At 46.3% G+C, this 27,707-nt stretch overlaps 1 protein-coding gene across 2 annotated transcripts in view; it reads left to right on the forward strand.

Annotated features, from left to right (window-relative positions):
• The first annotated feature begins 396 nt into the window (after window positions 1-396).
• Window positions 397-27,707, forward strand: part of sash1a (SAM and SH3 domain containing 1a) — a 144,574-nt gene continuing 117,263 nt past the window's right edge. For both annotated transcript variants that reach the window (XM_084700115.1, XM_084700116.1), the window contains exon 1: window positions 397-2,024. In XM_084700115.1, the coding sequence (XP_084556241.1) occupies window positions 1,515-2,024 (510 nt within the window). In that variant the 5' untranslated portion in view covers window positions 397-1,514. The remainder of the gene's footprint in view (window positions 2,025-27,707) is intronic.

Below are 27,707 nucleotides of genomic sequence, written 5' to 3' on the forward strand. Positions count from 1 at the left end.
AGACAGACAGACAGACATACAGACATAGATAGATAGATAGATAGATAGATAGATAGATAGATAGATAGACAGACACACACTCACACACAAAGAACACAGGGAAACATTCAATCTTTATCTTTCTTAAGCTGGCTGCTCCAATTAGTTTAGCGCTAAAAGCGCGCAAAACCTTGGTAGCTTGTGATGAGAAATGTTCGTAGCTTGAATATTAAAGCAATGGAATGCCATTGTTAAATAACCAGTGTGCAGTTTTCAATGTTGGGCACAGTCATTGGCTGTGGAAGCAATATTTCAGTACCCTAGCTGTAACATAGGGGGCACTAGTGCGTGGCAAAACAAAATATCCAGGGAAACGTTGAATGAGTGAGATAGAGAGCGTGTGTGCTGTGTGTAAGCGAGAGTGAGAGAGCCACAGAGAGAAGACCGGAGAAACGAAATCACACAGTCTGGAAGAGAAACGTAAATCAAACCAGCAAACGATACTGTACATTTAAATTGTCCGACTGGTCTCAATGTTTTGCCTACAGGGCATCTTTCTTTGCTACTCTCGCGGTTAACTTTGGACTGTCCGTGGGAAGCCCGTGGACGTGCGCTTCGCGGTTCGGTGACAGGTTGTAAAGAAGGAATTCCATCACTATTTTTAAAACCACGGACGAATTTGGGGGCGTGGATGGTTCAAGCACCGGCTGTTCTGCTGGTGGAATATTGAATGTGTTGGCTGTGGAGGTGTCGTTATCTGCACCGTCTTACCGGCTTGGAGTGGCCAGATCGCACAGCCAAATCGGTTGGGCACTATATGGCTTTTTAACAGCTGCGCTCGTTAATGTAGGATTACTTTCAGATTCACATTCATTGTTCACTCTGGATTCCACTCGTTCTGTTCTGATTGCCATTTCTCCAGAGGGCCAAAGGCGGAGTTGAAAGCAATACCGGAGTAAGGAAAACTATCTCCAAAAGCGCAACGTTAAATCGGGTATTACGCGGTTATTATAACCCACAAAAGGCTGCTCTTCAGTTTGAGTGGTGGCTGGAATAGGTATTATTTTTGTCAAATTCATTTTCACTTTGTTTAATATTACTATTTAAACTGAAGAACCCTGCAAAGTCAAAATGGGCGAGTAACAGCGATGTACAAACGATGTCGGTCAGTTGAGCTGTCTAAATTGAAGTCCTCTCCTTGATCTGCAAATATAGACAGGTGTCAAACTCACGTGGATGTAGTGTTGGACTGTAATAGGCTACTTTACCTTTTCACCACGTATTTTTGAACTTGTGACTTACAGAACAAAAGTAAGATCATGAAATTTAAGACCTTTTGAAATACATGCCGTCTTGGTTATGGATAATCGGCATTACGTTTGTTCACGATTCCAGAGGTTTAAACCCTTTTGCGGACTGCTTACCTATCGTCATTACAATGCGATTTAAAATTCATATGTGGAAGTAACTGCCTCTGAAGGGATCTTATAGGCTACCTGCTTTTTTGAGTATCTTTATCAATTGTTACACTCAAAATGACAAGCAGTGGTCCTGTTATTGTCTATGAGTGGCTAAAGACTCTTCAGCTCTCCCAATATGTCGAGCCATTTGTTGACAACGGCTACGATGATCTGGAAGTTTGCAAACAAATCGGGGACCCAGACCTGGATGCCATCGGCGTCTACATACCCCACCACAGGCAAAGAATTCATGACGCTGTGCAAAGGCTGAAAGAAGAGGATAAGGAGACTGCCTGCGGGCTGTACTTCACCCTGGAGCCGATGTCTTCTGCATCTGAGGTGTACACCACCCACATGGTGGACCAGTACGAATCCAAGCTCCGGGGGTCAAAGTCCTGGACTGAACCGAACAGTGACCGGGTCGGCCGCAACGGGGGTTATCTGGGTGCACAGCGGAACCTGACGCTCGGTACTAGTAATCGGAGAGAGCTGGTGATTTATCCCAAACTGAAGCTGAAGATTATGATCAGAGATAAACTCATCAGAGATGGCATCAACCTGGCCAGGCCTCCATTCTCAAACAAGGTATGACTATTCATCAGCCCATCATTCTCACTGGAAGAAAAACACATCATTCTCAGTCTGGGTGCCACAAGGGCCATGTAACTAAAAGGACCCCCACCCACTTGTTCAATTGCATCGGTCATGATGGATGTGTCTCCTAATGCCATACCCTACTGTAGATCTGCTTTGAGTTAGTTATTGTACCCTGGGGACATGTGATTGGGTGCCACAATGACTCACATTGATCGATGAGCAACACTATCATTCTCTCTATAATTTCTGATTTAAATGTACACAGACCGATTAATCTATTGTGACATCATCAACTTGTTCAGGATCTGGGCCATGGCTTTCTGACCTCAGAGTGGACAACGCAACGGATAAAGGGCTGTGACCGGATTGGCCGGGTCTGGTTGCTTTGATGATTGGACATCTGTTTTGATTGGCTGGGTGTTGGGTGAAGAGTGCCCAGCTGCTTGGCTGTTGCAGTCTAGCAGCTCCCTGTGAGGACCCAGACTGAGAGAAGCTGTTGTTGTTAGAGGAGGCACAGTGACCCTCTTGTGAGGGTTTACTGAATGGACAGGGTTGTTTATGTGTGAGGCAGCACTCGGTCACCGGTCATCACAGCAAGATAAAATGTGTTTGTGCGTGCGGCTGTGTGTGAGAGAGGTACTGTATGTATATGCATGTGAGAGACACTGAGTGTGTGCGTGTATGTGTTTAGCGCATCTAAATGCTCTATCGTTTTCCTCCCCCTATAGGGAACATTCTTAAAAAGATCAATGTGTTTCAAAATAGCATTTCCTGGGATTGTCCTATAGATCGGATTATCCTCTTGTCCTTTGTGGTCATCCACTGGGTTTGATTCCTCACTTAGATAATTCCTTTAAGTCAGCGTCCTGCCTTGCCTTCTCCTGAACCACAGATCAATATGGGAAAAAGACTCTTCTGTTTTTATTACTTTTGTCAGCCTTTCTTTTCCCTCTTTGTATTTACACCACTTTGAATGTTTCCCATAAATGGCAGTCCCACAGAGATTAGGGATTTGTATGGATTATCTTCTTGTCCAGAACTCAAACAAAGTGTTGGCTCCAGAGGGTTAAACCAGCCCTCCCTTTGAAGCCTGTATTTATATTGAGCCAAAGCTTCGACATTGAGGCTTGAGAGGAGAATGAGCAGTTCAAGGTCCTTGAGAGCGAAAGAGAGACAAAGTGAGAGAGAGACCGGGTGAGATAGTGTGTGTACGTGACCACGCCTGTTTGTTTATGTGTGTGTGTGTGTGTATGAAACCCTGCAGTCTTGAATTGGATCCAGACCAGTGCTTTTCTCCTCAGGAGGAGCAAGTCAAGTGTGAGCCCATAGTCATGGAAGGAGTGTGATCAGCTGGCCTCTGATTGGTCAGTGAAGGGTTCTCCTCTCTCTGCCCTTGAGACGTCCACTCCACTGGACACAGAGATGGGGACACACTCCAGGGACATAAATGTCTGTCTTGGCATATACATTAGACACCAATTGAAAGGGAGGGATGTTTTCATGAGTCAGTGTCTCGCTGATAGGATGTTCAGACTGAACACAGTCTGTGTGGTCAGCTGGTGTTTGAGCAGAGAGAACCAGAGCAGCAAGACTCAATGGGCCTCTCAAGTGTTTGTTCATTGCCACATCCTCCTGGGATAGACCATAATCCAACGCTTCACTCCAAGGACTCTGCTGGGAGCAATAAATACCCATGATCCTTATTTAGGCCATATAGATTGCTTGTCGGGGAGAGCCAGACATACAGACAGACAGACAGACAGACAGACAGACAGAGAGAGAGAGAGAGAGAGAGAGAGAGAGAGAGAGAGAGAGAGAGAGAGAGAGAGAGAGAGAGAGAGAGAGAGAGAGAGAGAGAGAGAGAGAGAGAGAGAGAGAGAGAGAGAGAGAGAGAGAGAGAGAGAGAGAGAGAGAGAGAGAGAGAGAGAGAGAGAGAGAGAGAGAGAGAGAGAGAGAGAGAGAGAGAGAGAGAGAGAGAGAGAGAGAGAGAGAGAGAGAGAGAGAGAGAGAGAGAGAGAGAGAAACCTTTCAACAGTAATTGTGTAATTATGCTATAGATATGTCTTTGGGGAACAATACTAATGGTAAAGATGGTGTTTACTGTTTCATTGTAGTATACTTACAGTGATGCAAGAGAAGCTCATATTGTAGCTGCGGAGACAGCACATTATCTGAAATTAGATCAAATAAGACTTCGAGATAAAGCCATGGAGGTATGCAGCATGATGGCATAGCTCAGCTCTGCTTCAGGACAGCAGTGTAAACAGACTTTTAGATGAGCGTATGACGGTGTTGTGGTGACACCTCTGACATTCCACAGCCATGAAGACAGGTGGGGTTGGGGGTAATGGGGGGGTGGAGTGACCTTCTATGCCCTATCCCTTCTTTGCTTAATCTATTACTGTGGACCTAATCTAACCAAGGATCAATACAATGGCCAGATTGACTTAGAGTAACCTACCGTAATCTTCTAAAGTTTACAGACATTGCCCTAGAACAATTTACTATAATCCTCATGAGTTAAAACCCTAAATTTCAGTCTCATAAACCCTCCACAGCCAGACTTAGTTTCTCAGACGGGAGTATTGAGTCCTCAGTCCCAATCCTTAACAGTGGTTCTATCTCCTTTGTGAGGGTTGTGTGTCAGGAGGAAGTGGAAGCCAAACACAGGGAGATCATCCATTGTTAGTCTACAAGCTGATGGAGCCACATGTCCTTTCACTAGGGCAATGTTTTGGATTCTCAATTTCCGTCTATTGAATAGGACTGACGAGGGCAAGTGTCCAACATTTTGCCGGCGATAGAAACCTGTGTGTCTTATGGAGTGTGTTGATTGTAAATAGATACACATTGTTTTGCACTGCGCCAACAGGGCCAGCCGTGTGAAGAGAGAGGAAAGATGAGATGGCTTTGGTTCAGGGAAGGCTACAGGGAAAGGCTTCAGGGATACTCATGCATGTTACATAGCAGCTTAGCACTGATGCTATGCACTCTGGTGTCTTTGTCAAGGGGAGCGTGGGGTGGGTGGTAGTGGCGGGGGGGGGGATAGTTGAATCTATTCCTCTGCCGTGGAGATGTTCAGCACCTTACATGCTCAGCTCTCACCTCCCTTCCTGCTGTCATTCTCTAAGCTGGATGAATATCAAACAGCTATCGCTTGTTTTTCAGGAAATTAACTTTCTGTTAGAGAGGTGGTTCTTCGTTGGCAAGTGTCATGAGGCAACCCATTGAAAATCCACAGAGGTTCCCTCGAAGTAAATCGAAGGCCTGTGTAAAATCTGCCATCTTCTCCTCCTCTACCCATCCTTTCCTCTCATCCCCGACTTCGTTTTCATTTAATGAAGAGCTTTTTCATTACCCTCTGGTGAAAGCTTTTCATTTAACCTGTGTTTTTCTGTCAGCTATTACTGGTCTTGTCTATCAGACAGTTGGGGCTGGCAGTTTGCCAGTGGTGGGGGAGCCCACCCTGGGTCACTGCTGAAAGCTGTTGTTTTGTAAGTTCCAATGAAGGGCTCCACATGAGCGCCTCATCAACAAACAGCTTGTAAAGAGGAAGTTGTAAAAGAATTAAGGATGGCCAAAGTGGGCTGGAGAGGGCAGTGAAAGCAAGGGGAAATCATGTCATTGTTCATGTCAAGGGTGAATGTGGAAGGGTTGGGTTGAATGTGACCCACATTTACCTCACACACAGTCAGAATCAGACTTCTTCAAGTGTACTTTTCTGGAAGCGCATCTGGGTGTGCTTTGAATCCGGGTTAGCGTGACCGTTGTGGGCTTTGACCCCCACAAGTTCTGGACCCGTTTGAAGAAAACACAGGCTGGGCAGCGGTGATTCTGATCACTGTTGACAAGGAGAAACGGAGTGCGCGGCCCTCCGGCTTGCTGTGGGTGTCGGGGAACGCTATCATAACGTCTGATTTACATTTCATATCCTCGCCCTGCCTCAGGAGTGTGAGCTCAGATTTTGGAGTGAGAGATCTCTTTCCCAGCTGTCCAAAGATCCAGCCAAATACTGTTTTTCAATCAGTATGTCTTGTGAATTTGTTCGCTGTCTGGAAAATGAAGAATTTCTACGATCGCCGTAGATGTTGGTGTCATTACCTGGTCAGGGTAATGGCGTAATGGTGTATCCTTTTACGAAAAGCCTTTTTACTCAGAGTCTGGACTAAAGAGTGAGTGTCTGTCTGTCTGTCTGTCTTCAAGAAATGCACACACAGCACAGACAGACAGACACAGATTCGAAGAGACAGACAGACATGACCACCCTTCTCCAGGGAGCATGTGTGAATGTGGGAAACCAGCAGAACAGTGTGTGTTCAGCTGGCCCTCTCATTTCAGAGGGAAGTGGAGAGGTCTTGTCCTCACTGTGCTGTTTCACTCCTGATCCTCATTCTGCACACTTCTCTAGTTTTTCAGACTCAGATTGAAAGAACCTTGGGAGGAAGGAAGTAGACCTCAATTATAGTCTGGAACCCACAGTGTAATTACCTATGAAAATGTCAATAATAACCTAGCCATGTGGTGGAGATATTGTAACGGAAGTGTGCAAGCCATCTCACAGACATGTTGGGTATGTTTCCAAAATGTTTTGCAAGGCAACCAAGTCTTAGCCTATTCCTGGTAGATGCTATTCCTTGATCCTTTAACATGAGAAGGTCTAGATATATTAAGGACCGCAGTATGGAACATCTACAGCACGTATCGCTGATATCTCGGCAGTCGACCCCTTTAAATAAAGCTTCTTCAGCATGTTGTCATCATGGCCTCTCGGTTGTTCCCGGCGTGCATCGGTAGCAGGTCGTGATGACACTCCTCCCTCATGGCTGCCCTGTCACAGCTATTCTGGTCCCACTGTGGGAAGACTGGCAGCTTCCAGACAGCCTAGCTACATAGTCCGGCTGCATCTCCAATATGCACATCTCTTTAGCTGTTGAGTGTTTTCGGCAGAGGAGTTTCTGGAACTTGGATTAGACAATGTGCGACTCACTATGGTATTTTGAAAGCCCCGTTGTGTTTCTTTGACATAGTTCAAAAGGTCATCAAGCCTGTTTCCATTTTATAATCTTTAGTTTCACAGGATTCTCTATTGTGCTTTTGGGGAAAAGCTTACCAAAAAACCCCTCAACAGGGATTAACCAATCAAAGTGACAGGCAAGGCTTTCGCTTTCGTGCCGAGGTATATCGCTGTGGTGAATAGAGCCACCGCCTCTGCACTGGAGGATTCAGAGATGCACTTCGTGGTTCAGAGGATTTGGATTCTGAAATGTGTTTCATTGTTGGGTGAAATGGAGGCTGGTTCTTTGAGTGGAGCGGGGAGGGAAAGAGAGGGGGAGTAAGATACTAGAAGGATTTCAGAGCTGTAACAAAAACACAATTCATGCATTTCTCCAGCACCTTAATTCCAGCATCGTCACGCTCAACTGATGGGAAGCTGTTTTCTCTGTCTAGAGTTCACAGATGCAGATGTAGTCAGTTAGCATCACTGAACACAGTGTACATTTGTCAGTACTATACTAAGTGAATATCATAAAGGGTTGTGGATACTTTGCCAATGGATTCTTCTGTCTGTTGCAATGGGAGGCAAAGGAGGATGTTCTCCTCAGGATGAGGAGTGACCTCAGAGCAGGCTGGAGCACCTGGCTGAGTCACAACCCAGATTGTAACAGTACAACACACTCATCGTCACACACAGTCAGGTTGATCTTTCATAGAGTCAGGAGGAAGTTTACCCCATAGCGCAAAATGAAACAGACAGAACCTGTGTGTGTTCCAAAACAGAACACAGAACCTTTTGTGGATGTAAGGTCTCCCCCAACGATTGGTCCAGTGTTATACTACATGTCCTTATATGGCAAACCACATGAGACCTATTGTCCAATAGGACTGTTTAAAAACTCTTTCTCTCATATCCACTTCCACATGTGGGGTCATGCACTAGGGTCCCTGGCACCGGTTTCCATGGAGACAGATAGTGGGTATTTTGGGATTAGAGTGTGTGTTTGTCCTGTGGTCTGGGATTGGAAGGTCTAAGTGGCAAAGTGCAGGTCGAGATTAGAGCGATTAGTCTGTGGAAATGTGGAAAATTGGTTTTCTCCAGCTACCAGACAGTTTATGAAGCCTATACTGAATACTTTTACAAAATAATGTATAGGTTATATTTAGTTCAATACATGTGGCTGTGTCTAGTGTGTGAGTGTAGTGTGTGTGTGTGTGTGTGTGTTTGTGCCCTTCCTCGATTGGTCACAACTCCATCCTTATAAAACGTGACAAAGCACATTGATGTCTTCCTTTAACCAGCCCTGGCCCTCCCTCCCCTCACTCCCTCTGTCACATGGAGGAAATCATCCCCTTCCTATGTAGATTGTAGGAATGAGCAATGGTGGGGCTGTGCCTCCAGAGCCCAGAGACCCGGAGGCAGGCCGAGACCCATAAATCAGAGGTGTATGAGCACCCCGAGGCCGCCTCACTCCCTGCCTCTCTGACTCACCTTTTAGCTGCAGAAATGTCAGGGCTGTGTCTGTGCTGATCACCACTTAGACCACAAACATCAGTCTTAATGTACTGGCCAGTCCCTAGCCTGGTGTTATCCATAACCTGGATGAGAAAGCAGAGGAAAAGAGGCACAGAGAGAGACAGAAATAAAGAGACAGAGAGAGAGAAAAGGAAAGAGAAAAATGGAGGAAAAATGTATTCATTTATAATGTACTGTATAATAAATAAAACAATGAATTGGAAAATGTATTCATTGAGCTTGCGCTTTTATCCAAAGTGGAGTACAGAGGGGGAATTGAACCTGCAACCTCTCTCTGCAGTCAAATGTTCTGCCACTGAACTATACCTGTCTCTCAGAGACAGAGAGGCTAATAATAAGAGGTAATAATCCTGTCTTATCTGCTGCTAGGTAAGGAACACCAAACCACCACCAATTCCCCCCTATGCCCCCCCATTCCTTCTCGCTTCCCCCCCATTCACTCGCTCTTTCCCTCTCCCTCCCTCCCTCTCTCTCTCCATCCCTCCTAGTCTAATTGGTCCATTTCCAAGGCATCAGGGTGAGGGCTGTGCTGATAGCTTTGATCAGGGAGACCACACTGGTGTTGATGTGTACTCACCTGAGTACCTTTTGTAGTGGCTGAGTTAAAGCCATGCTTCCCCTTCTCCCGGCCCCTCGGCTACACATACCTCCATCTCAACCCTAATTACCTTACTGGTAGTACATTCCTACCTCACACAAACTCTCTCTCTCTCACACACATTCTCACACTGCACACACATCACACACACTTAATACTAGACTTGATGTTTTATAGATGAACCACAGGTATTTACATTGTCTGATACAGCTTTGTGTTTTGTGGTTTGCCACCTCTGACAGTGTTTATGAAACGTTTATGTGTTATTTGTGTCCATACACAACCCTTTCATCAGGACAGAGTGGCATATGTACATTTGCATGCGATTATGTGCGTGCAAGCACTCGTGTGTGTGAGTGTGCATAGTTATGTGTGCTTATGTTTATGTAAGTGTGTGTGTAGTCTATGTCTACACAATGTAGCATAGAGAGCTGGTAAATATGGCAAGTTTATGACAGGTATTGTCTGAATGTATTCAGCCAAGGTTTTCCCCTTCAAGGCCCATGGCTGGTAATAGGCAATTAGTGTTTTATTACCAAAGATAGATCATATATTATAGTTAATTGATGTAATATGCATCTCTCTGATTTTTTCCCTAATTTCCATTTTTATCAAAATCTTCTATTTAAATGACTTGTGCCTTTGGGGAAGGAGAATGAGCAGATGTGTGGAGTTTTGGCAGCCAGCTCATCTGGTTTGTGTGCATGTGAAAAGCCACGTAGTTTCAACTTGTTGAGGGAGCAAGAAATCGCCCATAGCTACTGATCTCAGATCAGTTTTGCTTCCCTCTGTGGATGGCTCTGACCAGGATGAAAGGAGACTAAGCCGATCTGGCATCAGCTCTTGAGGGCTAACTTTCATCCACCCAGGCGCTTTCATCAGCAGATGTGTCTGGATAGGCTGGGGTTTGGAGTTCAGTGTACTAATTGGTCCCTTTCTCCCACTGCAGACGGTTAGGCTAATTGTTAAATGGATGCAGTGTGAATTGTTTCATACTGATGTGCCTTGGAATGTAGCTTTCAGTTGTGTAATACGGTAGGCCTACAATGTTTGGGGATTGTTCTCACACCAGTTGTTAATACCACTTATGTTGTGCACTCAGGAATTAGTCTAGCGGTTTTGCTAAACGCTGAATGGTCACGTTCTTATAGCCATCTGAGGTCACTCTGTGTTAATAAGGGAGTCTGAGACGTGGACTGTGGAGTTTTGGTCTCGGTCTCATCTGCCAGGATGGAACCGCAAAACCGCCATTTTGTGTCAGCAGATCTCAGTTCCCGAACAATGCCAAACCGACCCTTGTTTATTTTAATGGCTCCTGGGATTAGCTTTAAGGGGGGAAGAATTCTCTCTGCTTAATGTGGAAATGTATATGGCCGTTTCTCTTCTGATTCAAATGCATTTTTGCCATGCTGGGTCAGCCTCAGATGGTTTGGCAGATCACTCCAGTGATTCACTGGCTCAGCCTCAATTTTGGTCTTGGGGCTCCAGTTACGTACTGTATTACAGAACCAGACTTGGCGTAAACGACGGCATAAACCAACTCATCATCAGTGGGCTTGATTCAATTAAAACATGGCTGACTTGATATTCACTGCAGTCCCAGGTTTATGTAACCAAAGTGACAGCTTTTTAAATGTTTTCCCGACTTTTAAAGAGGATTGTGTTAAGACGGTATTTGTTTGAAAGCCGGTTTTTCGAGGAACAATTTAGAAATAGTTTGGATTTTTCTCCAGTTATTTCCTTGAATTTGCTTTGCTGAAGATTATTAAAGCTTAAACACAACTCCAACATGTCATGTCAGACCCTTGACTCAAAGGTCCTTTAAACATAGTTTTGTCTTCCAGAGTAGCAAAGACTCCTACTTGGTGTGCGCTTTTGGTGTTCTCTAGTTAATCTCCTAAATCATCTCCTCGGTGTCCTTCAAATCTGATTTCATCTATCTCTGACACCCAACAGCAAACAATGAGTAGGTCATCTGGAACTTTCCCTGCTCCATCACACAACTGACATGCAGGCAGTTAAACAGGCAGGCAGACATACAGCTAGGTAGACAGACAGGCGGGCAGGTTGGCTGACTGGCTGTCTGGCTTGCTGGCAGCTGGACCGACAGAAGAACAAAGCATGAATCTTGTCTGCTACTTCCATACTACTCTGATGTAAAATTCATGTTATCTTCAGTTAACCTCAAGAAACCCCCTTTGCGTGCCTCAACTGTGAACCATGCTCTCAATTACGTTCCTTTAACCTATGCGACATAGCTCAAGACAATATATAATTGATTGTGGGTCCATTATCTTAAGGTTGTGGAGCGTGAAGCTGGCTGCATGGTAGACTACCTGCCATGGTAAATAGACATGGAGTGAAGTGCTTACTCATTAAACATGAAAGATCACTGCAGCATATTTACTATCCTCTGAAGTGTCCATCTCTTTGTGAATATAAAGCACATATACTGTTTATACCTCAACACACACATACCCACACATGCAAGTGCCTGTAAGCATCAATACTCTGCAAGTTTTAGTTTGTTTGCTCTCGGTATATATATGTAGTGAATATGGTATTGTCTGTTTCCTCACAGCACTAAGTTGTGGATATTAGTGTTTTGTTGGAGCCAGCTAACCACGCCAGATCAGGAAGGGTCCTCCCTAGAGGAACCAGGGTCCAGAAGAGAACACCCTGTCATTGTAGAACAATGGAAGAGAATTGTCCTCTCAACCCCCCCGCTGTTCCACTCTCTGCTGTCCTTCTCCATTTATGGAACGATTGCATGCAAGAGGGGCCACATGGGCAACGAGCACACAAGGGCACACACAAACACACCCACACACACACACATTCGTCCCTCTTCACCTTCTCCAGTCCTATGCCAAAGCTAAAATCACAGCTACTCTTGTCAAGGGACTAATGCATGAAACACCAGCTGGCAAAGTGAGGTACGGCTCCCTGTAGGGCCCAAACAGTGTAAAGACCCTGGCTTTTACACCTCTCCTCTAGGGTCCTCGGAAGAGAACGACAGAGTCAGCTGTAGCTGGATTTGTTTGGGAAGTACAGTACAATGTAGCAGGGAGCGTGTTAAGGGCTGTGATTATGCATAAAGAGCAGCTTCATTGTCATGCAGTAATCCCGCAGCTTGGTTTAGGTCTATTATTATGGAAAGCAGGCATACTTGCCGTCTGCCTGGATGAGACGGTACTTCTGGCTTTGTGTGTGTAGGCACAGCAGGAGGGGGGATGAGCACATGCCTGTAAACACAATGACTGCTTCCTTCCTGCTTGGTGTTTTTGCTAGGGCTCTGATGAACACACAGGCACAGGAACACAGCCAGACACACACACATACTACATACAGTAGCAATCATGAGCATGCAAAAAAAAAAAATATATATAAAAGCCTTCCTAAATCCCACCAAACATGGTTCTCCGTGTAAAACTGAAACACAAATTGTGGTTTATTCAAATGTGTATTCAAATAGGAATTAACCATGGCTCTCATCAACCTCCTTACAGTGGATACACCACAACATTCCGCACTCTCACTGTTTCTGGCTCGAGTGTTCTTCTTGTTGATAAGTGTGCTGAGCCAGACTAGATCAGAGTATTGACACCAAACCTTGTCCACTTGGGTGCTTTCAATAGTGCTCACCAGAAATCATAGTAGTAGTAGTAGTAGTAGTAGTAGTAGTAGTAGTCATATTTGAATTGCAATTGAGGTGAGTATGATGTATATCACAGTTGGCTCCTGTTTAAGTTGTCCATTTATTTTATTGCACTGGGTGAGGTAAATCAAAGCCACCCCAAGTATTTTCTCATTTAATTGTTTTAAATTCTGCAGCCCATAGTATAATCTCAGAAGGTAAACCTGAAGACAGGATGAGAGTCATTTCATAATGATTCTTTTCTTACCACAGTGTCCTGCTAGATGTTTCTTTAGACCCGTGTTAGCTACAGTGTCAAGTTCCCTTCCTGTCCTCTCCAGTGCCTGCTCTAAGCTATCCACAGCTGGTTGAGGCCGCTCGTCCAATGCTACATGATGAGCATCGAAGCTAATGCTACATGAAAGCATACGTGTTGCTTGTTTCCAGCTAACGTCTTGACGGGTCCCTGGAGCCTGTGGGCTGGGCCTGCTTCATGTAATCTGCTCAGTATACTCCCGGAGGACTGGCTGTCACTCATGGTCTCAGGCACCAAGAGATGCTCATCTACCTTCAACACAGTCAATCTCATTGGTTAATTGATAGATTAAGCTCATTTGCATAATGAAGCACATTTTGTGTGGAAAAAGATGCTCCAGGGGCAGGCTTTCGTATCACGACAAACAATCTATTTCAAACTCGGTAATTCATAAATTATCTTTTTGGGTGTGGGGGATGGGACAAAAAATGTGCACTATACTATATACTACATAGAAACATTAATCTTCACTTCCCTCTCAGCAAAGTCATTTTGTGTCCATAGACCCAAAAGCAAATTCTCCCAGTTACGTAAGCACATAAACATTACCAATACCTTTACTGTCTGCCTGTCCCTTTAAGGACAGCGGTGCAGTCAGGGACACGCTCAGTGGGTCGACCTCCCATGCTTTATTCAGTCCAGCTGCTGATTGGGGGCCAGAGTGAGCTGCCAGACCATAATTCCCATGAAGTCAGCACTTTGGCCTCGCCACGGAAAACTAAGAGCCTAGGGGGAGCACAGAAGGTGGGAGGTGAAGATGGGGGGTGAAGAGGGTCAAAAGTGTGACAAAGTGAAGCCTCTTTATATACCTCCTGGCAGATGTGCCATTCGGAAAACAGCGACGCCTTTAAGAAAGGTAGCAGGAAGGGGTTTAATTGGGCAGCTGTCACGTGTCACCTTGACAGGAAGTGGGGTGTGAAGACAAACCCTGATGACACGTTTAGAGGTCCAGAGTGAGCTCCTCAGACTGCACCACACACCAAAGGCTCAAGCCAGGCCAGTGAGCAGGGAATAGCAGCACGTCACTGTGACATGTGCTTTACCGTGTTCATTATGATTTACCTCATAAAGATGAGGTAAATGTTCCACTCAGACGAGGTACAAACTGTGAGCTGTGGACTCAGATCCATACAATAGGAAACTGCAGCACTCGTGGTTTGTATGGCAGGAGAGAGAGAGAGAGATGAGAAAGAGAGAGAGAGAGATGAGAAAGAGAGAGAGAGAGAGAGAGAGAGAGAGAGAGAGAGAGAGAGAGAGAGAGAGAGAGAGAGAGATGGGGGGGATCTGACATATAAAAAGGAACAGGGTTTGGTGGCTATAAAGCCTTTTCTGATTTGGCATCCTTAGAGCAGCCTTGTGTGCCTGCCTCATGACATTTACTCTGTTATTGAGTTAGCCTCCCAACTGAACAGGAGCATCAAACCCATGGTATTTATGTTGACAGTCTCTCAGCCATCACCCCTCCCCACTCAACACCCCCTCCCGTCCCCACAGACACTCCGGCCCAAAGGATTAGGGGGTGTCAGGCTTGTCCCGGCAGTGAGTTGTGGGCTCATCATAGGTTACCACAGCAACGTCTAATATTGCCAGATAGTCTGTCTCTGGTAGCATGTTGTCTTGTGGTCGTAGAGTGACAGCCATCACTAACACATTGGCTTTTCAAATAGTTGTGACACACGCAAAGCCCTTATCCTTAATGCTGTCACTTTTTGACAGGGAATGACACCTTAGGCATTTGTGGTCTTGGTCCTAGTTCACCTAGTCCCGTTTTATTGGGTGGAAGTTTCCATCTTATAGCATTCCATTGGGTACACGCTAGAAGCCCCTGTCTCCCCTCTATAGGAGCGTACTAAGTCCTTAGTGGTTCAACCCCTGGTTAAACTACCCCTAATGAAGCAGTAGTGTGTGTGTGTGTGTGTGTGTGTGTGTGTGTGTCTGTGTGTATAGACATGGGGGATGTAGGGTTACAGCCAGGCAAAGATCCAGGGAAGGAAAATGCAAACTCATCCCATTCCAGGCATAGCCTGGATCTGTGGGCTGCTAATGTAGCCTTAAAAGAGGGCCCCATGTCCCCCTCCACTAAGGTCAGGGGTCAGGGGGGATAAGTCATTGGAGAGTAGCAGAGGTGGAGGAGGTCATGACAGAGAGGAAGTGAAGCGTGTGCAGGCAGAGACACATTAGAGCACGGCCTTCCTGGAGCACGCCAAACCTCCGCCACACGCACAGGAAGGGATTATTCATAATACTTGGTGTTTTCCTGTGGGAGGGGACTACCTGGGAAGTGGAGTCGGATGAGGAGGAGATGTGTGTTATGTCTAACCTGAAATGTTTGAAGACGAGGGAAGAGTTTTTGTCTGTGTTTGTTTGTGCGTGTGAGGGAGTTACGATGTCCCTGGGAAGTTTCTAAAATGCATCCCTCCGTTGAGGGGGAGACATGACAACACACACAGTGTGTGCACGGAGAAGGGACTGGGAACACTCAAGTTATAACACTGCCACGGGGAATTGTACCACACACAGAAAAAAAAGCTTTCTGTAAACTGCTCTCAGTATTAAGCACCACCTGTGGATAAAACACTGATTATAGCACACACCTAGGGGTCTATAAAGACATATAATCTCTCTGAAAGTACAGGCCCTGTTTTTCTGATATTTAACTTTTATAACTGTTTGTCTGTTTTCTCTTTTCTCCCCCCCCCCCCCCCCCCCCCGGTGCTGACTGTGATGGATGTGTTCTTCTTCTCATAAGGTAAGAGACATGACAACCATGAAAGGTTCCGTCTGTCCACCCCCCCCCCCCCCCGCACCCTCTCTCTTCTCTTCCCCTTTCTGCTTCCTTTCCTTGCCACCCAGCTCCCCTCCCTTCCGCTCCCTCCCCCCTCTTCCACCCCTTACCCCCACCCACCCACCCACCCACAGACACACACCCCACCTCCTCATCAGCCACTACAATAGACCCTGATGATGATGATGATGATGGCCTAGATTTTGGGACAGTGGGATACCAGATTTGATTCTAAACCCCCTGCCCCCCTCCCCTTCCCCCACGTCCTCCCCCCCCCCTCAACTTCCCCCACGTCTTCCCCCCTCCCCTTCCCCCACATCCTCCTCCCCCCTCACCTTCGCCCACGTCCTCCCCCCCTCACCTTCCCCCACAATCCCTTCCCTCCACCCTTCCGACAACATAGTCCTAGCCTTGGGACGAGTTGGGCTGGGAGCTGCCTACTGCAATATGGGTCACAGAGGAAGACAACTGTGCTGTGTTCTGCATACACACACCCGTTTCTGGTTTTACAGATGCTGTCGTTCCCCGAAGGCCTGATTGGTTGACACCACTGTGTTATCTCCTTCCTTCTAAACCCCTTGATTCTGCTGAACAGGCCATCCAGGCCCATGCACAGAATCATCTTTGTTTACTTTGCCAGCGAGGCATATTTGCATCAATTATCCACGGCTCTGTCTTTTGTCTCAGAGTTTATTCAGCTATTCATTGGCATAAAGGCCAGTCTCTTGGTTGGAATTATAGTAGAACAAAACCAGGGCTGCCCACAGCCTTCATCATCTCTGTTTTCGGCTACAGTATGGCAATGCCTCTCCTCCATCCTGCCTGTGTCTCCAGCTCGGTCTCTTCCTTACTGCCTTCCACTGCATATTCATCTGTCTCTCTCACATGCTGCCTTTCTCCAGTTCTCTCTCTATCACATATGTCTCTCTTTCTCCTTCTCTCTTTCTCCCACTCTGTGTCTCTTACTATCTATCTCTTTCTCACTTTCTCTGTCTTACTATCTCTCGCTCTCACTCTCTCTCTGGGAACATGCTGACTGACACTCTTTGTTACTAGATGGATGACACTGAGGGATGAGTCTGGCTCATACAGACAGATTAGTGTTCATTGAAATCCTATAGGACTTTAATTTACATAGTGCTGTTTAAATCCACCCATGACCCCGTCCTTGGCCCTGTTCACGACCCTGACACCACAGACACACACACACAGAGACACAAACACACACTCATCCCAGATAGTGTTTTGTAAACACTACCACCTAAAGCCAGGGTGTGCTTTGAGGTGTTATGACTGAATTGTCTAGGGATTAGTGAGACTGCAGCTGCCTAATAGTGTGTGTGTGTGTGTGTTTGCAAGAGGATGTTTAGGATTTGCCTAACCTGACCCTAGAGAAGTGTTGAATACTGTGTTTGTGTATTGTGAAACGTTAGTATGTGATGCATTTCTGACAGCTTACAAAGAATTGTGGATTCGTATAGAAAAATACCCAAAAGTTAGCAGCATTGCTGTAAACAGTGAAGCTTTGTATAAGAATTCGTAGCCAGAATATTTTTGCCATCATGACATTAGCTACCCATCATTAACTTGACAATGTGGTGAGTCACCATTCACATTCTCTGTCTGACAAGAGATGTCAGATAAAGCTCTTAAAGTTGTGGCACAATATCTTATCCTGCTGACTGTCCTGGTGTCCTGTTTGTAAGGCGGTATGAAGCATGTGTGAAGGAGGACACCACTACGGCTACACTGTTCTGTCTGAGAGGAAAAACACTTCCATCTCCCTCGTAGAATCAGCCATTTCTGGCAGGCTATTTTTTAGCACCCCGTGCTTCCTTCCAGCTCATCATCCTTGATTAGCTGTAGTATAAAGTCTTTGTGATGGTTGATTATGAGGGAGACAGAGAGAGAGAGAGAGAGAGAGATAGAGAGAGAGAGAGAGAGAGAGAGAGAGAGAGAGAGAGAGAGAGAGAGAGATGGGGATAGAGAGAGGGATAGGTGGAGAGCAAGAGGGGGAGAGAGAGCTGAAGTGGTTTTTACCATGGTTACCATTATGGTTGAAGAGGCAGCAGATGTGACTCTAGTGTGTTTAGTGTTCTAACACGTGTCTTTGTTGGCTGTCTAAATATTGGACCCTCAGGGCTTCTTCTACATAACACACCCATTAGTTTCATATTTTAGAATAGGAGCTGTGCTTCCATTTGCATTAACGATGTCAGCAGTTTTAAGCTCAACATATCTGAAGCCTTCCTTGAGGTCTTGGTTCTCCTTGAGGACAAAACAACTCTCCAGTACAGAAACCAAAACAATGTTCTCCTCTTTAGCAAGTTTATCAAAGGATATAGGAGTGAAAATCCAGAATGAGAGAGAATTTAAAAAAGAAAGATAAATATTTATAGAGCTAAAGAGTGATAGAGAGAGATAGACAGAGAAAGAGAGAAAATATTTGCCAAGCTAAGATTAATCAACTCAAGATTACTCCTACTCCACACAGATATACTCCCATCTGCCAACCCCCACTTCGACAGGTCTTATCTTTGCCTTTTTCTCACAGACTATTCTGCTTCCCGATGTGACATGACACCTCTAATCTCATTGGCCTGGAGGGAATCCATATGGCATTGCAGCTCCAGGTCACTGTAAACATGGTCCTGATGACAGCAGAGCACTACCCCCTTTAGAGCAGGACTCCTAGCAGCTGAAGCAGTCTCAGACAGCTTATCCCAGCAGCCCTGGATGGAGCAGGGAGGACATTGAGGGACTAGCCACTTGCTAGTACGCTTTACAAACACTGTGGCAAACGCATGGAGCTCATGGTTTAACAAATGCACTTCACTTTAGTAACTACTGTCTATTGTTTATTGACCTAATATACAGCTTTTTCTGCAGTCACCTAAATGCATTGGAGACTATTGTGCTGTAAATGTTCCTTGACTAGGGCCGAGCATGGCAACCTCAGAGATGAAACAATGTGTTTGAGCAGTGTAGTATGTCCTCTGTGTCTCCCTGGGGCTGCCAGAACTAGAGGGAGACAAATGCACACACTGTCATAGCAGGGCTCTAGGGAGTGTGTGCGTGTGTGTGTGTGTGTGTGTGTGCCTGTGCTTTCTCTGGATCCCAAATCCAATAGAGTGCCTGTCTGTCCTCTGGTTTAATGGAGTAGAGGTGGCCTGGTTTATGTATTTATTGCTGCCTGCTTCTATCAGGACTGCTGACAACGTCACTGTCTGATGCCCAGGGGCCCCTGCTTCCTGTTGTGTATACAATACTGTGTGTTATACACAATACTGTGTGCTCTCACAGTCTGGTCTCCATGAATAAGGTAAGTCTAACTTGCTTTTGACTAAATAGATCACCATGACTCTGCTGCACTCGTCCTAATCCCAGTCTGACACTCTCTGTATAGTCTCCAGCCATAGAGGTCCACTTACTACAAAGATGAGTCTTGCTGCCTCGGAAGAGGATTTTAATTATTGGTAACAGAAGAGGTTGCTGATTGCAAATGAGCCTTTCGTCTTGGGCAAAGTAAACAACTCCCAGAAACTCAGCTTGTGTTTTACCAACTGCCGGCTCCTTCTGTCCTAAGAAAACCTGATCAAGAACACAAATGGTCCATGCTCCTAGGTTGCTGTCATATCTGAATGAGCTAGCAAGAATCGAGTTGCTAATGACCAGAGAACGGCTAAATTTCAGCCTTACTGGCTTCTTAGATCACAGCTCTAAGCTTTCAGATGTGAGCTCCCATGTACCTGTCTGGGTAGGGGGAGAACCATATTTGTGTAATGGTTTAGTCAACAAACAAAAACATAATCTAAATACTGTATCTTTTTCATGGGAGTTTTTATTTGACAAGCATATCATGTTAATGTCCATATGCTACATTAATAAGCTATTTCTCTGCCAGCAGGTCTGCACGGTAAGAGAGGTGTAGTTTTAAATACTCTTTATTTAGTTGACCATTTATACATACAGGGATGAACACAGAGTGTGCCTCCCATAAAGAGCAGCGGTAGCACTTAAATCTATAATAACATGTACTATATAACACATGCTCTGTATTATGACACCGAGCATGTGCCTGGTATCCAGACTGGTGATGTTGTGTTGCTTCCTCAGGTAGATTTCTAACTCAGAAACATTATGTATGATCCCTACCACAGGCGAATAACCATTTTATGTAAATATTCAGGGGCCGGAGACACTGAAAGCGAGGACATTGACTTGTTGTCATTAGCTATGATGAGATTGATACTGACGCTACAGCCATTTACGTTGAACGATCTCCTACCGCAGGAGAATGGCATCATCATCATTATCCAGTTCAAACAGGCCGTAGACACTGATCTCAGAACTCGACATTAGCCCTCATCTCCTCTCCCAGAATAGCCACTCACATCCCACCAGTGGCAGCATCATCAGCCACACGCTCCTATAGACACAACCACCTAATAGGCATGTGATTTATTGCAAGAGCAGTTTATATCAGCTGGGGCTGGAGATCAGACCAAGCCATAATTACAGGAGATGTACAGAGTGATGGATAGGCTTTAGTGAGTCAGAGCAAAAATGGGAAGGTCTAATCCCTAGTGTTGGTGAATCCGATTTTTCCATTACACGCCATCTCCTATAGAGAAGAGTCAATTACTGTCCCGGTCCCACTAGACAGATGTCGGAGCAACAGGACAGGGAGCGACAGACAGTTACTGGAGCCACAGTGGACCTTCAAGGTCGGGTCTGGAGACTAGCTACGTCAGGGGGTTGACACGAGAACAAACACAGCAAACATACGCTTTCTCTCGCTGTACCTCTCTCCCCCCCTTTTCTGCTTATCCATGTCTGTGTTGGTCTCTCTCCGGGGGTCTCACACTCACTGACGCACACACTGTCTCTCTTCTGAAAAGGGGAAAATTGGACGATCAACATTGTTGATCTCCTGGCAATGTCTTTGTGTCTCTAGGTGCTCCTCTGTCTCTGTGTGCACCTCTGTTTGTTTATCTGCCAGCGAACGGCTGTAAAACGGGATCTGATACCCTCATGGGTCTGTGGCTCAGAGTTTTTAAAATCCGATTATTCATTTTATGGTCGGAATCGTGGGTGGGATGAGGGCGTCGGATGAGTCATCGTCCCTCTGTGTTACTCTTCTCGTGTCATGAGCGGAGGGCAGTTGCGGGGATGCGCAGCACAGAAGGCCAGGTGTCCCATCCCGTTTCCAAGACAACAGCAGATGGCATTCCTCTCTGAGAGGGTGTGACGTCAGGGCACCAGGGTGGACAGCAGCAGTCGCCAAGAAGACACAGTGGGCTGAGTGGGGGGCACGTGAGGACCACCTTGAGATTTACCATGGTCAGCCAAGGACACCAGAGACCAGCACCCAACACACCGTAATCCCCCTGCAGAGCTGTGTCTCAGTGGGCCTTGGGCTTGAGCCTGGGGCCATGACATCTCCTCCCGGTCCTTCCGTAGCCAATGATTGAGTATCGATTGCCATCAATCAGTTCAAGGAGAGGGGGTGACTGTGAGAGACATATTGGCTGGACTGCTGAGAGTAGCCCGATGTTAAGGCCATAACTCTATGTTGGAGAGCACATAAGGAAGGCCTCCACCAGCTCCTGGTCATTAATCCCTGTCGGTATAATGAATGGGCTTTTAGATTGAATCCCTGCTGATTGGGGTGGAGGGGAGTCTATGTTGTAAGGCGTAAGTGATTTACTTAAAGGGAACGGCAAGAAGGAAGACCCTCTTCGTATACAACGCAGTTAGGCGGGTTGAAACAGCAGCCATTGCCAAGTCTTATTGGCATACAAAGAGCAGGGTTCACTGGCTAACCATGGACCCACTCGAGTGAATGACCTTGGCTACTAGAGTGTGGTGACTCAGTGTCCTCTGTTGGGCCTGCCTGAGGGATTAGCAGGGTCGGGGGAAATTGTGAGGGCAGGAGTTAAGGCACTGCTCGACTGGGAAGCTTATTAAGATAGATGACACGCAAGCTGGTCCTGGAAACTCTTCTACACAGGGGATCCTCACAGGGAGGTAGAGGGTGGGTGGAGGTAGAGGGTGGGTGGAGGCAGAGGGTGGGTGGAGGTAGAGGGTGGGTGGAGGCAGAGGGTGGGTGGAGGCAGAGGGTGGGTGGAGGCAGAGGGTGGGTGTAGGTAGAGGGTGGGTGGAGGTAGAGGGTGGGTGGAGGTAGAGGGTGGGTGGAGGCAGAGGGTGGGTGTAGGTAGAGGGTGGGTGGAGGTAGAGGGTGGGTGGAGGTAGAGGGTGGGTGGAGGCAGAGGGTGGGTGGAGGTAGAGGGTGGGTGGAGGCAGAGGGTGGGTGGAGGCAGAGGGTGGGTGTAGGTAGAGGGTGAGTGGAGGTAGAGGGTGGGTGGAGGCAGAGGGTGGGTGGAGGTAGAGGGTGGGTGGAGGTAGAGGGTGGGTGGAGGCAGAGGGTGGGTGGAGGTAGAGGGTGGGTGGAGGCAGAGGGTGAGTGGAGGTAGAGGGTGGGTGGAGGCAGAGGGTGGGTGGAGGCAGAGGGTGGGTGGAGGTAGAGGGTGGGTGGAGGCAGAAGGTGGGTGGAGGTAGAGGGTGGGTGGTGAGATTTTGTAGGCAGACTCGGCATCACAGACAGATCGTCTCGTCTAAATTGGGAGCTGGAAATGTGGGTTCACACCACTCCCTGGTTGACTCAGTGAGCCCATTTACCCGGGTACTTACTGTGACTGTGGGGTGATTACAGGTAATGAACTCTAACAGGCATTAGGTGGATACTAATAAGCCAACTGGGAAGGAAGAAATGGGAGCTCATTACATTGCTAATAGTACTAAGAGACAAACTAATATTTTTTCTTAGCTTGTCACTCACTTCATCTGCAACAACTGGGGACATTAAAATGATGACTAGTAAAGACATTAAGAGAGCATGGTTCGGCCCTTAGTAACTCTTCTCATGCAAATAGCAGCAGTTGTGTTCAACTCCTTATGTGCTGTGAGCTATTGGTGAATCTGTGGTGTGGTAACCTAACTCATCTTTAGTTTAGTTTGGTAAATTACCATTAGATTGTTGTCCTCTACTGTAGATAAGTGTTTTTGTTACCAGTGTGGCTCATGCATGCATACCCTGCATGCTCTGTAGGATTAGCAGTCAGCCTTGTAGCGTGTGGGGCATTCTGCTTGCCTGGACACATTCCTTTGCCTTTCCACTCATCTATTAATACAACTGTGTGTGAGAGATAAGTGCAGCATGGAGGAATGGCCTACATTACCCATAATTACCTGTTCCTATAATGTCCCTCAGGAACATTGTGATTTACTCCTCTACCAAGCAGCATGACTCAGTAAAAATGCTCAGAGACATTTTATTGGACACATTTAGTTTGAAAGATTGCAGATTCTTGCTATGTTGCCTTTAAGGAGTCTTTCTCTTTCACCCGTTTGCTGGTGTGAAAAGCTAAGGATGTCTAAAAAGTAAACTATTTATTTAAAAATGATTGTCCTTAACAGTATACATTTGTCATAACAGTAAGTACGGCACAGTCTGCTAAAGCTTCACTGGTTTCCTTTTAAATGTCAGTCAGAGAGCTGTTCCAGGTACAAAAACGTGAAGGAGTACCCAGCTACTTAGCCTACAGCACCTTTACAGTTTCAATAACGTCTCCGCATTTGTTAATTTGAGAGAGAATACCCAACCATTTGTATGATAATGTGTCGGACGAGGGGTGAACATGAAAACCAATACCCTCTAATCCCGTCATTAGAGCCTGTCCCATTAACGGAAGGTGTTACAGAGCAACACCCTTATGTTCTCCTCATTCTGAGTAGGCATGCCCAGAAGTGGGCGGTCAACACAAATCTGAAATTGGTGCTTCTCTGTACCCACGTCTCTGGCGTTAGTGGGGATTACCCGGGCGTTCCGTCGCTAATCGCAGGGCTAACGTAGCGGAAAGCGTGAGAAAAACGGAGCGTGGTCCAGGATAGAGAACGTGCTCAGTTGCCAGGGAGAGCACAGACATAATCACAGCATTATGTGCCGTGTCCGTACTCTCGGGTCATATGATCTAGTACCATTAGACTTAGACACAACAAGGCCCCCAGTCATTTAAACCCCCAGGAACATCAACAGTGGACGGTTTGTCTAGACTCTTAGGAGGATCTAGGTGTACATGACGGGTTAGAAATACAATTCTTTATCTGCAGTATGCCTGGGTATTGAGGTCCAGACAATCTATACTTTAAAGTACAAAATAATAGTTTTCCCATTCTAAGTTTTTAATATTTCATAAACTGTATGGCAGATTCTGTGAATAATGCAACCATTGTGTCCTTGCTAAGCTTCATAAACATGTCCAGGATGACAGGGTGTAACACAGTAACACAGTAACTCAGCTTAAAGGTGCCCCTCTTACTCTTTCTCCTCCCCCTCGTCCCCCTCCCCATCTCCTATACAGAGAGGGCTATTGTATCCAGCCCATGGTTACTCGAACACAGAGATCCCTCAAAGCACACACACCTAAGTAGCTTTCAGCTGTGTCTCTAAATAGGACCAAGTTCATGGAAGGCATGCATGTACTGGTCCTTCTCAAACACAGGTAGACAACCTGAGGTGGTGTGGTCTGGTCTTCTTGTGTGCCCGTCAAAGGGCTCCTGTCAGAGGCTGTGAGGATCAAACATGTCCATTAAACACAGCTAATCAACCACCCTCATGGCTAACCACTAATTACTGCCTAGGTTTTACTGGGGGGGGGGGGGGGTAACAGTAGCTGTTTACTAATTAAAATGGATGTGTCTGTGTATACAGATTCAGCTATTGTACAGGCTGTGCTTGGTGAATTTGAGGTGAGATGAAGGGGGAGCGAGAAGAGTGGAATAGAGAGTCTTAATTTCCCTGTTTACCACAGTGGCATGCAGGAAGCTGAACCCAGAGCAACACCAGAGGAATCAGTAAATAGTGGGTAATTATTTCCAAATCAATGTTGTGACAGGAAGGCTCTGGAGAGCCAAATCCCAGCCTGTTGGATAGGAGCAGAGTGATCCCTCTGGAATCTACAGAGCTCTGCTGCGGCGGCCATGATTGATCCCCACATGCTACCTTTCACCACACAGCCTCCCTGCAAGGCTAACATGGAGATGATTATTGATCAGGCTGCTATGGGGGTGCATAGGGTCTTTGTGCGTGTGCGTGTGCGTGTGTGTGAGGGGGGGGATTATTCAGTCTGTATGTGTTTGAGCAGTCAACAGCTTTATTATTACCTGTAGCTCCAACAGATGGATATGGATCAGTTAAGCTGTTTACCCCATGATAACAAGAAAAGCATGCCATTGAGAGATGATTTTAGCACACACACAAACACACACGCACACACACTACGCTGGAGCAGAGACGCTGTCCAGACTTGACAGACGAGGCCACAGCTATCCATTAATGAGCCACTTAACTTCCCCCTTTGAACCTGCCAGTGTCGGCAGCTCCCACACATACTGTAACACACACACACACACACGTGCGTACACACACACGTGCGTACACACACACGCTCACACACACGCAGCGCCCTTCTGGGGCCAATTGATTAGACCCAGATTCATCTAGCTCAGCAGAAACATCCACATATGACTACGCCAGGGTTAGATGTCAACACAGCCTCAGGACCTAGTCCTGACCTCTGACCTCATCACTGTGACCCCTCAGTCCTAGCAGAAACATGCTGGGGCTGCTGTTGGGTGGTTTTGTAACTCTAGAGGAATCCTGATGGAGCTTTTTACACTATGGAGGTTGTCTGGGTCTAGGGCTTGGGCCGGGGCTGGGGCTCGGGGGTGAATGTCGAGTAGATCTGGATGTGGGGGAGGATGGGATTTGTAGACAGATGTTGAGCTACAATACATTGGGGAGCTGTGTTGAAGTTGAAGCATCTGTGTGCCAGAGTCATGGTTATCACATGTAAATACTATGCTTTATGACTCCCTGTAGGTGAAAACAGCTACATTGGAGGATATCATGCTTCACTAACATCTTTAAGCCAATGCTCCACTTGTTATATGTCTCAAGAAAAAGGTTAGCATATCAAGTTACCATGCTGCTACAAACATTTCAAACCTTTAACTGGGATTTAACTTTTGCATGAAACAGAGGGACTATAAAAGATCTGCTGAACCGCTAGATTTAATAACCAAGAGAGGGATGAGATGGAGAAAGAGATAAGAAAAAAGAAGAAACATTTTACTATCTTTGCTCTTTACACGGTTCAGCAGTCTTCAGGGGGTAATATCACACAAAGGTTGGCTGCACAGAGGGATATGAGTCTCCCAAGCACAGGGTTTTGTTGCTTCTCTCGTGGGGAGCCTCCAACTTCTTTTCCAACTCTTCTTTCTGTCTGTGTCCTCTGGGCTTTTTATCTCGCCACGTTTCTCTCGCACACTTTTTAGCTGCTGCATCTCTCTTGATGTTGTTGTTTTGATTTAGCTTTCTTTCAACATCCCAGATGCTTCTCTGGTACGTGTCTACCCACTGTCTGTGATCTCACACTGCAGCCTTCCCTAGAACCAGTAGTCAACTGACTGAACAGCATGAAAACATACACGTATGTATACAAACACATTGATACACAAAACAAAGTTACCCTCACCAACTGTCACACTTGTCTGGGATTTTGATGTTATTGAGACGCCGAGGCCAAGGTCGCCATGGCTGCCAGCCCCTTGCAGATACACAGCACACATCACACTGAAACTGGAACGGCTGAAACCTGTGAAAGGGAAGCAGCTAAACATGTATCCATCGTTAGAAGTTAGTGAAACAGTTCTAGAAAGACACCAGACCACCCTGCCCTGAACCTGAGCAGAAGCTCTAGACCTCTCTGCCTCATACACTTTGACATCGTCTCGGCAACCATGACTGTCCTTACATTTGAGTTTACATCTCCGCTCCAGAGGAGGCTGTGATTGGTGCCGTGACAAGTACAACAGCTGCCACCAAGTTGGGCGTAAAAAACAAATTGAGCCTTGGGTTCATGTCTCAACAGAAAGCACACGCGTGTCAAGATCTAAGCGTGACTTCCGTTTAGAGGATATTAAATGTGATCAGCTGGGAGAGATAACCCTGCATGACTGTGGCTTCTTTAAATCAGTCTTTTAAATGGTCCCAACCCTCCCGCCAGGCAATAGTATTCATGTTTAATGAGGAAAGCAATAGGCAAAGCATATAGGACTAGACAGAGTATCATCTTTGATGCAGAGATTGCATCTGACATGCTAACCAGCTAGCTATTCATTAACATTAAAAGGATTGGGCATAGCACTGAGCTAATCCTAATCTGGAACCGCCTAGTAAATAAAGATTTGCTAGAGGTGGCGCCTGAGGGTCCGCCTGGTTTAACACACAGAGAACATGGGGGAAGCAGAAGACAAGGAGATGAAGATGTGTTGCAGAAGTAGAAAGCAATGAGGAGCAGAAATGAAAGAAACACAACCACTGAAGGAGAATGAAAGACATATTATACACTCATTTCTCCACCATCCTTCCTTCCTTCCTTCCTTCCCATCCATCTCTCTCTCTCTCTCTCTCTCTCTCTCTCTCTCTCTCTCTCTCTCTCTCTCTCTCTCTCTCTCTCTCTCTGTCTCTCTCTCTCTCTCTCTCTCTCTCTCTCTCTCTCTCTCTCTCTCTCTCTCTCTCTCTCTCTCTCTCTCTCTCTCTCCCTGTGCTGCAGAGGAACAGCTAGCTATGTCCAGATTGTGTATTCCTGCTGTGGTGTGTCTGCCTGGTTAGCATGCAGAGAACAGACCGTCGAGGATGGCAAAGCGTAGATGCTGCTGTGGAGTCTGGAGAAGGAGG

Source organism: Hypomesus nipponensis, chromosome 6 (genome assembly GCF_054491055.1).
Source record: "Hypomesus nipponensis isolate SF chromosome 6, ASM5449105v1, whole genome shotgun sequence".
In the NCBI taxonomy this organism is placed as follows: Eukaryota; Metazoa; Chordata; class Actinopteri; order Osmeriformes; family Osmeridae; genus Hypomesus; species Hypomesus nipponensis.